Source organism: Varanus komodoensis, unplaced genomic scaffold (genome assembly GCF_004798865.1).
Source record: "Varanus komodoensis strain SLA01 unplaced genomic scaffold, ASM479886v1 scaffold3, whole genome shotgun sequence".
Classification (NCBI taxonomy): domain Eukaryota; kingdom Metazoa; phylum Chordata; class Lepidosauria; order Squamata; family Varanidae; genus Varanus; species Varanus komodoensis.
Window position 1 is genome coordinate 53,443,265 of NW_025335761.1, and position 14,715 is coordinate 53,457,979.

Sequence of the window (14,715 nt, forward strand, 5' to 3'; positions counted from 1 at the left end):
CTATTGGCCCAAGGCTCTCTAAGCAAATCCCATCCCATCCCATTCTCCTTTCATATTTTCCCAAGGGTTGTCAAAAATTATCATGTTAATGTGAACATGTCCTTTGGGCAATCGCATCACTTCTGTTAAATGTTAGCCATATGGACCAGTGTTTATAAGTTATACCTCTGTTTGCCCATCCATCCATCCTACCCTTCCTTTGCCTCAGGTACCTTACACATTGGTTCCTACATACTCTCCCCTCTAGGCTGCTTATAACGGTCTAATCCACTTAGCTTCCACGACAGAACTGCATCCAGTGATACCAAACATTACTGAGTTTGCCACCCTGGCTGGACCCAGACCAGAATTTCCCACACTTTTGGAGCTGGTTGCCATGATTGTGAAGCTCACAGCAGATGCTTGACTTATCTATATGTTAGCTTCCTACCAATGGCCAGCTGGTTGTAGGTATCTGCCACCATGTACAAATTAAAACCTTTGTTCATAATGCTGATTAACACAAATGCGTTGCACACATTATGTCTCAGCTGGACCCCAGTTAAAAGGATCTTTTTGTCTCAGACCTTGGAGGCCGAGATGGTGCTAGGATGTAACCCATTTGGGCTGGAGTCCCAGATCTTTCATTTGGAGCCCTGAATCTCTGGGAGGCCCTCTGCCCCATATCGTCGTTACTTGTTTTTCGGGGCCAGGTGAAGACCTTTTTATTTAAACGTCACTTTAATTGTTAACAATATTTGCTTATTTATCTGGCCAGGGAGACTTCTTTTATATTTTATATTTTTATTTATTTTATATTGTTAATTTTAATTTTATGTTGTTATTTTTGTATTTTATTGTATTTTATTGTGTTTGTAAGCCGCCCCAAGGCTTCGGCAAGGGGCGGCATAGAAATGTTCTAATAATAATAATAATAATAATGTCTCTGCTGTCCATGGGCATTTGCTGAAGTAAATGTACTGGGGCCCTGAGGATCTGTGTTCTATCTGATCCCACTAGATTAGTTGCTTCTGGCCCACATGTACTTCGCTTCCTGCTGCCCTTTCCCCACATCTTTCTACCTGAGAGGCCCCCCTCCACCTGCCCAAATCCAATGCAACCTTTTTTTTTCTTTACAAATGAGGTATTCAATTACCTGTTATTGTACTTAGAGTTTTAAGGCAATGAGGCTGCTAGAAGCTTAATGTTGCAACATCTTGTGTACATGGATTTATTTATTTAGCACTTTTGTATACTGCCTCATAGCCACATAGCTCTCTAGATGGTCTACGTAATAAAAACCAACAACATAAAACATAAATAACACAATTAAAACCACAGCATCAATAATAAAATAATGTAACTTCATAGCAGGAACACCAAATAATAGTTTAACAACAGATTGGAACTATCTTAAATGTCACAACTGAGAATACTAAAATTATCATTAAAATAGAATTAAAATCAAATTCCAACTAAAATCATCAATAATTAAAATACTCCTTGAATAAAAGCATCTTGATCTGGCTCCAAAATATGTGTAAGGACAGCATTTGGTGAATATCTCTGGCAAGTCGATTCCACAATTGGGAAGGATCTGCCCCAGGTTTCAAGAAGTTAGAACACAAGAGTGGTTAAAAATGTGTTCTAGAATCCCCAAAAATACCAAAATGAAGTATTTGAAATGAAATGAGGAGCCACCTTTGGTGACAGCTCTTGTTGCTCCTGGGCCGAGGAACAGCAAAGCAACATCCTCCAGTCCTGGAATCTCTGTCTGGGGCACTTGTGTTTGCTGGAAATTGGAAAAGGGAAGTGAATGAGGATTCACTCATGAATAAATCCTGCTATGCCGAATGGGGGTTATTTCTTGTGTAAGTTTGTCACCTAAGAGAATGGGTGATTATTGTTATACATTCTGACACTCTCCCAGTTCAGCAATTAATCAGTAACTTTGCTGGTTCAGTTCTTTGCTGGTTCCAGGAGCTCCACCTTCCCCCTCTGGATTTTGGTCTGAAAGTGTCAGTGCCCAGAGGATAAGCTTCCAGTAAACACAAGCTGGGACATCACACAGTTCTGTCCCAAAAGCAAGCAAGAGGTTAATTAATTTGCCTTCTCTAAATGTTTGATTATAGTAATTGTTTATTTTTATTTTATTCATTTATTAGATTTATACTCCACCATTTTTCTTTTACAGAACTCAAAGTGGTTCACATCATTCTGCTCCTCCAGCTCCCAGTCTTATCCCGACAAGAACCCTGTGAGGTAGGCTGGACTGAGTGTCTGTGACTGGACCAGTCACCCAGATGGCTCAGTAGCCAAGCAGGGGCTAGAGTCCCACACTAGACACAGACACATGGTGCCAGCTGCACAAACCCAGGTAAGCCTGATCAGGAAGACCTTGTGCACTAATCTGTCAATGAGGCCAGTAGTAGGGTCAGGGTTTGCCACAGAAGTGGGATTCCTTGCAAATGCACAGGCAACACTGCTTTTCTTTTGCAGGTTCGAGACAGACTGCACAGCCATCATGACCTTGGAATGGCTTCTGCCTGCTGTGAAGACAGGTGAGGGGAACAGTAATAGATTAACTGCAGCTCAGGAAGGAATCATAGCTCAGTAGAGGCACATATATTTTACATGAAGAAGCTTCTCAGCAATATCCCTGGCACCTCCAGTTGAAAAAGACGGCAGCTGCAGATGATGAGAATGACTTTTGCCTGGGACCCTGGAGAGAAACTGCCAATTAGAGTAGATCATACTGGACTTGGGGACAAAGAGTCTGAATTTATGAATCACTTTCATATGATGCCAGAGATGCATATGCAATATGAGGTTTCAGCACACACTAAAAACACTCCTGAAATGAGTGCACCCTCACATTTGCCATCCTTGCAATCCTAACAACTGGGTGAAAACAAGCGGGGTTTTGTGGGCTAGGTTCAAGGCTCCAGAGGACCCAGAGGACCACACTGAGAATCTCGTAAGAGTCAGACAGGCACCATGTGCATGTCCCATTAGACCAAACATGGACATTCAGATATATAGATATATCCTTAGCCTCATGAAGAAGAAGCCTAATGGGCTGTTGGTAGGTTATGCCAGAGGGTCAAATATGTTGATGTTGTTGTTGTTTACCATCAAGACATCTCCAACTAGGCAACTTTTTGAATGAATGCCCTCCAAAATATCCTCTCCTTGATAGCCCTGCTGAGCTATTCTAAACTTCCTTATGGAACTGATCCATCTCATGTTTGATCTTCCTCTCCTTCTTCTGCCTTCCAATTTCCCTTGCATGATTGTCTTCTCCGGTGAGCCTTTCCTTCTCATGATGTGCCCAAAGTATGGCAGCTTCACTTTTTCATCTTTGCCAGGGAAATTTTGGCTTGATTTTATCTAGGACTGTCTTGTTTGTCTTTCTGTTGGTGCAAGATATTCACAAAGCTCTCCTCCAGCACTATGGTTTGAATGCATCATCTTTCTTCCTGTCCAGCTTTCACACCCATGCATAGCGCCTAATCAGGGCCTTGGTCTCTGGTCAAACTTGATCATCTTTTCTAGTTCCTTCATAGCTGCCCTTCCAAGTCTCAGTCTTTTTCTAATTTCTTGCCTGCAGTCATCCTCAATTGAGGATTGAGCTAAGATAATGGCAAATCTTTAACAAGTTAATTTCTTCATTCCTGTCATGAAAGTTATGTAATTCTTATGTAGTCAAAATTTTTGTTTTCTTCATGCCCAGGTAGAGTCCTGCTTTTCAGCTTCAGATTCTCATTTTAATCTGGAGTCATTTCACTTCATTTCTGCTTTCTGCCAATAGGATGATAACATCTGTTCCTCCTCCTCCTCATCATCATCACCACCCCACCTTTTTCCTTCCAAGGAACTCAAGTCAGCTTTCATAATTCTCATCCTCTTAATCTTATAACATCAACCCTGTGAGGTAGGCTGGGAGTAGAATATATGCATCGCTGTGCCTGGACCAAAGTCATCCCATGATCTCTATGGCTGAGTGGGGATTTGAATCCAGGCTGCCAAGTCCCAGACCCATCCTCTTAACAACTATACCACACTGTCTTTCATATCTTGAATGATTATTTTCCACCAATTTTCACTCCTTCTTGCCATCCTAGTGCAAATTTTCCTTATGATATGCTCTGTGTACATATTAAACATATAGAGATACTTTTGCCTGGTGGCTTTGCCTCCAAAATATGGAGAAACAGTATGGTTTCCTATCCTAAGAATAACTTCTTGTCCACAATTCAGGTCAACACAGCAGGACTATCAAGTGCTGGGGCACACCCATTTCTTTCAGGACCATCTATGATCCACACAGTCAAAGGCTTTGCTGCAGTCTATAAATCACAGACTTTCTTTTCAAATTCTTTGGCACATTCTGGTAGCCAATGTATATTTGTGATATGGTCTTGAGTGCTTCTTCATTTTTGAGAACCAGCTTGAATGTCTGGTGTTTCTTGCTCCGTATATGGTCAATTTCTTTGCTGCAACACCTTGAGCATCAATTTGCTTGCATGGGAAATTAGTGCCATACTTGCTACACTCCTTAGCATCTCAGTTCTAGGGGATTGGAATGTACATCGAATGTTTCCATCTGTGAACCATTGTTTTGTTTTCCATATTTGTTGTTTGTTTTCCGCCTAATTTTTTTTTGTTAGGATTCAGAATGATTCAAGTCTCTGCAGCTTGGAATAATTCTATTGGTATCTTATCTACACTGAGTGCTTCATTCTTTCCAAGAGCTTTCAGAAATACTTTTACCTTACTTTCTTATATTCCAAGTTCTTCCTCGATAGGATTCCTCTTTGAAGGAGTCCTTTCATTTTTTCTGTACAGTTCTTCCATATATTATTTCCACCTTCTCTTTGTATTATCCTGGTCAGAGAGTCATTTTCCTGTTTGTCTTTCAGTATTCCTAATCTAGGTGTGATTTTCCCATTGATTTCTTGGATATTCTGGAAGAGGTCTCTCCCCCAACCCCCTTTGTTGTTCTCTGTTGTTTCCACTTACTGTTGTAATAATTATTTTTGTATCTACATGATTTGTAGCCCTCCTGCATTTCCCCACCACTTAATCAGTGTTTTTCCTTACCAAGAAAGCTGTGTCATGCCTTTTGATTATCAGCATTAGGAGACCTCCTACTGGATATCTGCAGTTTCAGTTCGCGCAGTAAGAACAAACTCTATCACTGGTTTTAGAGCCATCCAAAGTCTCCTTCCAATTCCCAAGTATCATATGATACAGGGTAGTCCAAAGTGCAATGAGAGATCAAGAGGAGACAAAGTCCCAGTAACAGGCGGTGAAATGAAGGCTCTGCTTTTCCCCTTCATTTTCTTATATCTTCTGGGTAAGTAGAGTCATGGTGAGTAACTTCTAAGACTGGAACATGAAGGAGAAATTATTTCTCTTCTTGCTGCATTTACGTGCAAGAGAACCGTGCATTTGGTAGTTCGTGATATGTTTAAAATTCAGGCAGGAAAACCATTTCCAGCTGGACAGATAGAAATTACTGGAGTGATCTATATACCCAACACACTCAGTGCAGTTCTGCAGCTTGGATTTTTCTTTCTTTGCTTTGCCTTATATTCCTGCTCCCCCCCAGCCCCCCTTGCCTTTCCTCATGTAAAGCCTGAAGCTATATACTGTGAGCTGACTTCTGTTGAATATGCATGGATATTTAACATTCAAAGACCATGATTCCTTAGTACAAGAACTGATTAAAGCAGAAGGCAGAATATTTATAGCAATCTAAAAACTGTATTAAGGCTGTCCATGTGAAATTAGATGATGGTGATGATGAAGATGATGATGATAATGTAAAAATTAAGTTTCATCATACATTAAAGCCAAGCTATACACAAACACAGACCTCCTTCCATTAAAATCAATCTTTCCAATTTGATATTGTGGCAAAATTATATTGCAAATTGCAACATTTTATCATATAAAATAGCATGGTAATGCCATAAGAAGGAGTAACATGCAGTCAAATAAACCTGAATATTTCTCCTGCAATGTGATAGTCCTGCTACTTGGCATGTATATCATGCATTTCAACTGTTCTTATCTCATTACATTTTATACCAGCCTTCTGGCGCAGGTCAGTATTATCCTCATATTACAAATAGAGGACCATGATTAAGAGTGTCTTGCCTAAAACTATTTTGAAAGTTCAGAGATAAGTGAGATTAGAAGGAAGATGCCCCTGGCTTATGACTCACACTTTAACCCCAACCTATCCTTGCCATATTTCAGATTTGTAACATTTTGTGAATTTGTACTTGTTTTGAACATACATATTTTTAGAAAGATTAGGAAAAATAAGAGCGCAGAACTGGGACTTAGACAATCTGGGTTATGGTCCCAACTCAGCCATGGAGCCAACTGGGTAACTTTGAGCCAACCACATTCGCTCTGCCTGACCTACCTCACAGGGTTGTTGTTGTGGGAATAAAGTTGAGAACAGGAAAAGGAGAATGATATAAGCCACTCTGAGTTTGTTATACGAAAAAAGTGGTGTATAAATCAAATAAATAAAGTGCCCACATTCTAGTCTATGTGGGGGAGCTTTCAATTCCCTTATCTCCCATAATATGAAGTGATGTAGCCCACAGGCCTAGCATAGCAATAAGGACTAACTATAAGATATATCAGAGATCTCTGTAAATGTAAGCAATTTACTGCTGGGGACCCATTGCATCAGGACTGGGGAAGGATGGGTTTCTTACTTTTTCCCTGAGCACTGCTTCTCTGGTGAAAATTACCCTTCCACTCAAACTGCTGTTTGCTCCCTATGCAGACTGGGCATGCCTCTTTCTCATAATGAGGTATAACAAAGGGAGAGGATTTTATCACAAAAGCAACACTATGAGAAATACCACGGTCACTGAGAGGGACCAGAAACATAGTCCAAAGCATAGTCCAAAGCATAGTCCAAAGTCCATAGAGCCAAAGATTATGGCTCTTAGGCATAATGGTGCTGCTGCCTCAGGCAGCAGAAGATAGTCTGTGGGAAATTTTATTTATTTATTTATTGATTGATTGATTTATATCCTGCCTTTTTCCCACAAAGGGCTCAAGGCAGCTTACATCATTCTCCTCCTCCATCTTATCCCCACAACAACAGCCTTGTGAGGTAGGTTGGGCTGAGAGTCTGTGACTGGCCCAAAGTCCCCCAGTTGGCTCCATGGCTGAGCGGGGACTAGAACCCAGATCGCCTGAGTCCCAGTCCCATGCTCTTAACCACTACACCACACTGGCTCTCATGCAAACCTTTTTGCATAATTTCATGTATACTTTGTCCTGCACACCAAGCCCAGCCTGCTGCCCTCCACTGCAGTGAAGGATACTGTTCCACTGCCAGCATGGGAAAAAAAGAAGTTAATTGCCAGGTCATGGGCTTCTGTATGTGGAACAGGAATATGTGAGGAAACCACTTAGGGGCTTAAAATCTTGCAGTCTGGCCTGGCATGACCCTTCTACCCAGCAGCGATGTCAGCTTGTTCCAGCACGAGAGGAACCAGCATGCAGTCTTCCAATTTTAAAGCAGGCTGCATCTTGTGTCTGTTTTTGAAAAGCAGAGAAATTTGTGCAAAGTATGGCTACTATTTTGTGTAAAATATGAGGAGGAAGGATTTTCTTTCTTTGAAGCTCTTTGGGCAGTGTACAGCCAGTGTGGCTGCAATTTGCACAATTTTTGTAAATATGGCTGTAGTTAATACAAAGTGTCCTCCTCATAAAAGGAGATTGACTACGTGCTCTGCAGCCAAAGATGGAGGAGCTCAATACTGTCAGTAAAAACAAGACCAGGAGCTGACTGATCATGAGCTTCTCGTTGCAAAATTTAGGCTTAAATTGAAGAAAGTAGGGAAAAACACTAGGCCACTCAGGCAGGACCTAAATCATATCCCTGATGAATATACAGTAGAGGTGACAAATAGATTTAAGGAATTAGATCAGATACACAGAGTGCCTAAAGAACTATGGACGGAGGTTCGCAACATTGTACAAGAGGTAGCAACTAAGAGGTGGCAAGATTACACAGAAGAACTATACAAGAAAGAGCTTAACGTACCTGATAACCATGATGGGGTGGTCACTGACCTCAATCCAGACATCCTGGAATGTGAAGTCAAGTGGGTCTTAGGAAGTCTTAGCAACAACAAAGCTAGTGGAGGAGACAGTATCCCAGCTGACCTATTCAAAATCCTAAATGACAATGCAGTAAAAGCGCTACACTCAATGTGCCAGCAAATTTGGAAAACTCAACAGTAGCCACAGGATTGGAAAAGGTCAGTTTACATTCTGATCCCAAAGAAGGGCAATGCCAAAGAATGTTCACACTACAGCACCATTGCACTCATTTCACATGCTAGCAAAGTTATGCTCAAAATCCTACAAGCTAGGCTCCAGCAGTATGTGGACCAAGAACTACCAGAGATACAGGCAGGGTTTTGAAGAGGCAGAGGAACTAGAGATCAAATTGCCAACATACGCTGGATCATGGAGAAAGCTAGGGAGTTTCAGAAAAACATCTACTTCTGCTTCATTGACTATGCTAAAGCCTTTGATTATGCGGATCACAACAAATTGTGGCAAGTTCTCAAAGAGATGGGAGTACCAGACCATCTTATTTGTCTCTTGAAAACCTATATGTAGGTCAAGAAGCGACAGTGAGAACTGGACATGGAACTACTGATTGGTTCAAAACTGGGAAAGGAGTTCGGCAAGGCTATATACTGTCACCCTGCCTATTTAACTTACATGCAGAGCACATCATGAGAAAGGTGGGGCTAGATGAATCACCAGTTGGAATTAAGATTGCTGGGAGAAATATCAACAACCTCAGATATGCAGATGATACCACTCTCATGGCAGAAAGTGAAGAGGAACTAAAGAGCCTCTTGATGCGGGTGAAGGAGGAGAGCACAAAAGTTGGCTTGAAACTCAACATTAAGAAAATGAAGATCATGGCATCCAGTCCTCTCACTTTCTGGCAAATAGATGGGGAAGAAATGGAGGTAGTGACAGATTTTATTTTCCTGGGCTCCAAGATCACCGCAGACAGTGACTGCAGCCAAGAAATTAAAAGATACTTGCTCCTGGGGAGGAAAGCTATGGCAAATCTAGGCAGCACACTAAAAAGCAGACAAAAGTTCATATAGTCAATGCTATGGTTTTCCTAGTTGCAATGTATGGCTGTGAAAGCTGGACCATAAGGAAGGCTGAGCACTGAAGAATTGAGGCCTTTGTATTGTGGTGCTGGACAAGACCCCTGCGATTCCCTTGGCCTGCAAGGACATCAAACCAGTCAGTCTTAGAGGAGATCAACCCTGACTGCTCTTTAGAAGGCCAGATACCGAAGATGAAACTCAAATGAGAAGGAAGGACTCACTAGAGAAGATCCTAATGCTGGTAACAATCAATGGCAAAAGAAGAAGGTGATGGCAGAGGATGAGGTGGCTAGATGGAGTCACTGACGCAATCAGTGAGAACTTAAGGGGACTCTGGGGGATGGTGCAGGATAGGAAAGCCTGGAAGAATGTTGTCCATGGCGTCACAATGGGTCAAATGTTACTTCGCAACTAACATAACATAATACAGATTGCAGCCCTGTAACTTAAATTGCAAGTTTCTCGCCTTGAAAAAAAGGAAAGCAAGCTGCAGCTCACTTTAAAAGTGGAAGCTGCAGAAAGGAACCTGACTCAACATATTTTCAGCTCTCAAGATAGCAAAGTATGCTAATCCACCAAGCACAAGCAGGTCGAGTTCTTCAATATCACCCATCCCTGATGTGGAATAGGGGTACAGGATTCCTGTCCTTTGCTTCAGGCAACAATATATTCCATATACTTGTGTGGTAGCCCTGAAACCCTGGAAAGCTGCTAGAAGTCAGATTAAATTATATTGGGCTACATAGCCCAAGAGTGTAATTCGGTATGAAGTAGCTCCTAAAATTTAAAATGTGAGAAAATGCAGTCATGCAAGCTGGTCTTGTCTAACTCAGGTCCTGAGGATTAGTGCCAGGCTAGAGATGTGCCCTTGGATGTCCTAACCTCTTTTCTTTGCTTAAAAGGAACCATGGGGATTAATGGATTGGGCCTGTGACACTGAGGGAGATCAAAGTAACCTTTCTTTTGGTGCTGTTTCCCAGAGCTCTTCTCCTCCAAAGCTGCTTTTAGCTATGGAGAAGGGAAAAGATAGTTGCAGTTCAGATACCTGGGTCTTCCCTTGCTCCATCATGGGGCTTCTGATGGGGCAATATTGATAGGGGGACTGATATGACCCATGGAGGCAGGATGCACCTTACTCCATCAGTGCCCAAGCCCCAATCCAATTCAAGAAGGTGATGGCATCTTTATTAAAAGGCTCAGGTGATGGGGGAAAATTTGTCTGAAACCCTAAATAACACTAGCCAGACAGAGTAGTTAGTTCTGAGCAAGCTGAACAAAGTATTTAACCTGGAATAAAGCAGTTTCCTGCATTCCTCCTGGGGGTAAAATCTGAGCTGCATTCCCAAGAAGGGAAAGGGTGATTCTTCTTGCTTATCAAGTTAATATCTCCTGTTCCATCTTTCTTGTTTGCAGCCGAAGGCCCTGAGAGTGTGTCATATCATCCTTCAGAACCAGCATTGTTTTCTTATTCTCTAGGGATGTCTTGAGCTTAGCTAATTGGAAACTATATAACTGAAGATGCCCATTACCACTTAATTAACAGAAAAGCACACAGTTTCTACTGCTTTCTTGTTCAAACACAGGAACTCAAATAGGTGAGGAAGACAGAAGGCTCTCTTAAGTATTGCTTTCAACTTCTATAGAATTCACTCTAGGATGCCAGGTCTTTTTATCCTGAATACACATAACCTGCCTGAAGCCCTAGAGCTAGGAATCCAGCTAATTAAACCACTACCATGGTTGGTCCACCAGGGCATCGTAGCCCCAGAAGCACTTATTATTGCCAGTCACGCAGCTGGCTTACTCAGAGCCTCCCTTTCGCTTTGGTGTGACGTGTGCCTTGGACCCTGGCAGTGGTGGCTAAATAATGGGCGCTCGGAGAAGCAGATGCGCTCAGGTGCTGGGGGGGGGGGGCTGCTTTTCTGGCGCCGAGGGCTTTTGTTCCGCTGAGGCGTGAGACAAGAGAGGAGCGTGTGTGAAGGAAGAATTTGCTGAAAATGGGCCTTTTTTCCCCAGTGGTGGTTAATAAGCCATTTCTGGGACAGAAGGCTTGTGAGGAATAGGTTGTGTTCATGCTCTCTTTTTATCCTGAGTCTGCCTTCGTTTCTATAGCTCTCCTAACGCATGACCCTTCCTCTGCCCCATCACTTGTCCCATGCCAGCTCCTCTGCTCATGGTGGAGCAGCCGCCATAGAAAGGGAAAGCAGTGGGTAGTTGCCTAGCAACCGGGAGACCCGACCTATAAGTTATGAAAGGCTGAAGAACTCACTCCAAAGAGAGTAGCAGGCAGGCAGTGGCAATTGCGCCCTCCCTTTCTTCAATTTCCCCACAAACAAGAGTAGCAACCCAGCATGGGTGTAAGCAGATGGACAGGGAAATGCGGCCTAGGGAGGTTAATCCCACTCACCCCCACCGCCATCACCTACATGATAACTTCACAAGCACTGAAGAGATTTGATTTTATCTCATCTTTTCCCTGTGGCACTAGCTTTTAAACTGTGAGGAGATTGTTTTTCACCCAGGGTGCATTCGAGCAAAGAACTGTCCCCAGCAGTCCTCTGAAGTGGTACAGTACAGGAAAGACTGTACCACATTCTTGTTCTGCATACCTGAATGGTATCAACAGCATCAGCCATAGGAGAAAAGTCTTCACCAACATGCTATAGCTGTAGGCCAGACATGATGTGGGGAGGAACAACACCTGGCAGGAGACCGCGCACGCGCCCGAGAACCGCACCGCGCCCGAAGACCGCGCCGCGCACGCGCACCGCGCACCGCATGCGCCCGAAGACCGCGCGAAGACCGCGCCGCGCCGCCAATTCCGCCGCTACCTGACTGCCCTGCCCCGCCCCTGCACACGTGGCAGGCGTGCCCGGACGGGGTGGGGCGTCGGGCGGCCGGCGGCTACAAAGCGCTGGCAGCGGCTGGGGCCGGCGGCTGAAGGGCGTCGGCCAAAGGGCGGTCGCCGCCGTTTGGGGGGGGCCGTTCGCGGGGGGGCTGGGCCGGCCAGGGGACTTGCTCTTTTGTTGTGGCAGTCCCTTCTGTTGAACGGCCAATTTTAACTGTTTTATAATTTTAAAGTGTTTTAACTTGTTTTTATGGAGTCGTCCCTGGCCATGTTGCCGCCTGAGTTTCCTGGGGAGCGCACTGGCGCCGCCATTGGTGTGGTGATGGGCAATGGACGTAATAGCAGTGGGGGCTTAACGTGTCCGCATAGAAGAAGGAGGGACAGGTGGCTGACACCTGTCCCTACTTCTGGTTTCGCTGCCAGCCAGAAGGTGCCAGGGAGTCTCGTCAGTCGCCCCTCGGGCCTGACGGTGCTGTTGTTTAATGCCAGGTCGGCCAATAACAAATCTGCCCTCATCCATGACTTGATTGTGGATGAGGGGGCCGACCTGGCCTGTATAACGGAGACCTGGGTGGGAAAGGGGGGGGATGTTGCCCTCTCCCAATTGTGCCCGCCCGGGTATATGGTCCAGCACTGTTCACGGCCGGAGGGGAGGGGAGGGGGGGTCGCTTTGGTTTATCGAGCCTCCTTCACTCTCACGGGACTTCCTGTCCCTTCGAGACCAGGGCTGGAGTGTCTCTACTTGGTGTTGGGTGACCGAGACAGATTGGGGATTCTGTTGGTGTACCGTGCACCCTTCTGCCCAACAGTCTCCCTGCCTGAGCTGACGGATACTGTCTCGGACCTGGTGTTGAGGACCCCCAGGATGCTGGTCCTGGGGGACTTCAATATCCATGCCGAGGCTAGTCTGACCGGGGCGGCTCAGGACTTCATGGCTTCCATGACGGCCATGGGGCTGTCTCAACATGTCACCGGCCCGACCCATGAACGTGGACACACTCTGGACCTGGTTTTCTCGACGGGGCAGGAAGAGGGTGGTCTGAGGGTGAGGAATTGATGCTTGACTCCCCTGTCATGGTCAGATCACTTCCTAGTGAGGTTTGTGCTCGAGAGTGACATCTCCCTCTGTAAGGGTGCAGACCCGATTGTGTGGGTCCGCCCCCGGAGCCGGATGGATCCGGAAGGATTCCTGAAGGCTCTGGGGGAGTTTCCGGCTGACAAGACGGGTGCTCCTGTCGAGGCTCTGGTTGAACTGTGGAATGGGGAGATGACCAGGGCTGTAGACACGATTGCTCCTAAGCGTCCTCTCCCACCGGGCAGAGCCCGCTCTTCCCCTTGGTACACTCCAGAATTGAGGGCAATGAAGCAGGTTGGGAGACGGCTAGAGCGTAGGTGGAGGAAATCACGGGATGAATCTGACCGAACACACTTAAGAGCCCACTATCGGGCCTATGCTGTGGCGGTGAGGGCGGCGAAAAAGAGACACTTCTCCGCTTCCATTGCCTCCTCACAATGCCGTCCGGCGGAGCTCTTTCGAGTGGTGCAAGGCCTGGTTCACCCAGGGCCAAAGGAAGAGCTGATTCCACCCTCAAAGGCCCGCTGTGACGACTTTGCCGAGCATTTTAGGGAGAAAATCGCTCAGATTCGTCACGAGCTGGATTCCACTATTGATTCAGAGGTTTTAAGGGAGACACCAACGCTGCCGTCTGGTCCAGAATTATTGGATGAATTTCAGTTATTGCGGCCCGATGATGTGGACAAGGTGCTTGGGCGAGTACGTCCAACCACTTGCCTTTTGGACCCTTGCCCGTCTTGGTTAATAAAGGATTCCAAGCACGGGATTGGAACCTGGATCTTGGAAGTGGTTAACGCTTCTCTGAGGGAGGGTCGGGGGCCTGCCCCTTTAAAGGAGGTGGTAGTCCGACCGGTCCTGAAGAAGGCGTCACTGGATCCAGGGATGGCCGCTAACTATAGACCAGTGGCCAACATCCCATTTCTGGGCAAGGTGTTAGAGCGAGTGGTGGCGGGACAACTCCAAGCACTCGGATGAAACTGATTATCTGGACCCATTTCAGTCCGGCTTCAGACCCAGGTACGGTACTGAATCTGCCTTGGTCGCCCTGTACGATGACCTGTGCAGGGAGAAGGACAGGGGGAGTGCGTCCCTGTTGGTTCTCCTGGACCTCTCAGCGGCTTTCGATACCATCGACCATGGTATCCTTCTGGATAGGCTGGCGGGATTGGGGGTCGGAGGCACCGCTTTGCGGTGGTTCTGCTCCTATCTCAACGACCGATTCCAGAAGGTGGTGTTGGGGGACTATGGCTCTGCACCATGGCAGCTTTGCCATGGGGTACCGCAGGGGTCCATTTTGTCCCCTTTACTGTTCAATATCTACATGAAACCGCTGGGAGAGGTCATCAGGAGGTGTGGGCTGCGGACCCATCAGTATGCTGATGATACCCAGCTCTACCTCTCGTTTTCCACCAATCCAGGTGAGGCAGTGGCTGTACTGAACCGGTGCCTGGCCGAGGTAATGGGCTGGATGAGGGCCAATAAACTGAAGCTCAATCCAGACAAGACGGAGGTCCTGTTGGTTGGCGGTTCGGGCTTCGGAGAAGGTGACCTGAACCTTGTCCTGAATGGGGTTGCACTCCCTCCTAGGGACAAGGTCCGCAGCTTGGGAGTGCTCCTCGACCCGGAGC

At 45.7% G+C, this 14,715-nt stretch overlaps 1 protein-coding gene across 1 annotated transcript in view; it reads left to right on the top strand.

Annotated features, from left to right (window-relative positions):
• Positions 1-2,503: 2,503 nt before the first annotated feature.
• The window catches only part of AMN (amnion associated transmembrane protein), a 72,044-nt gene continuing 59,832 nt past the window's right edge, over positions 2,504-14,715 (top strand). The window contains exon 1 of the mRNA XM_044435861.1: positions 2,504-2,540. Within this exon, the coding sequence (XP_044291796.1) occupies positions 2,504-2,540 (37 nt within the window). The remainder of the gene's footprint in view (positions 2,541-14,715) is intronic.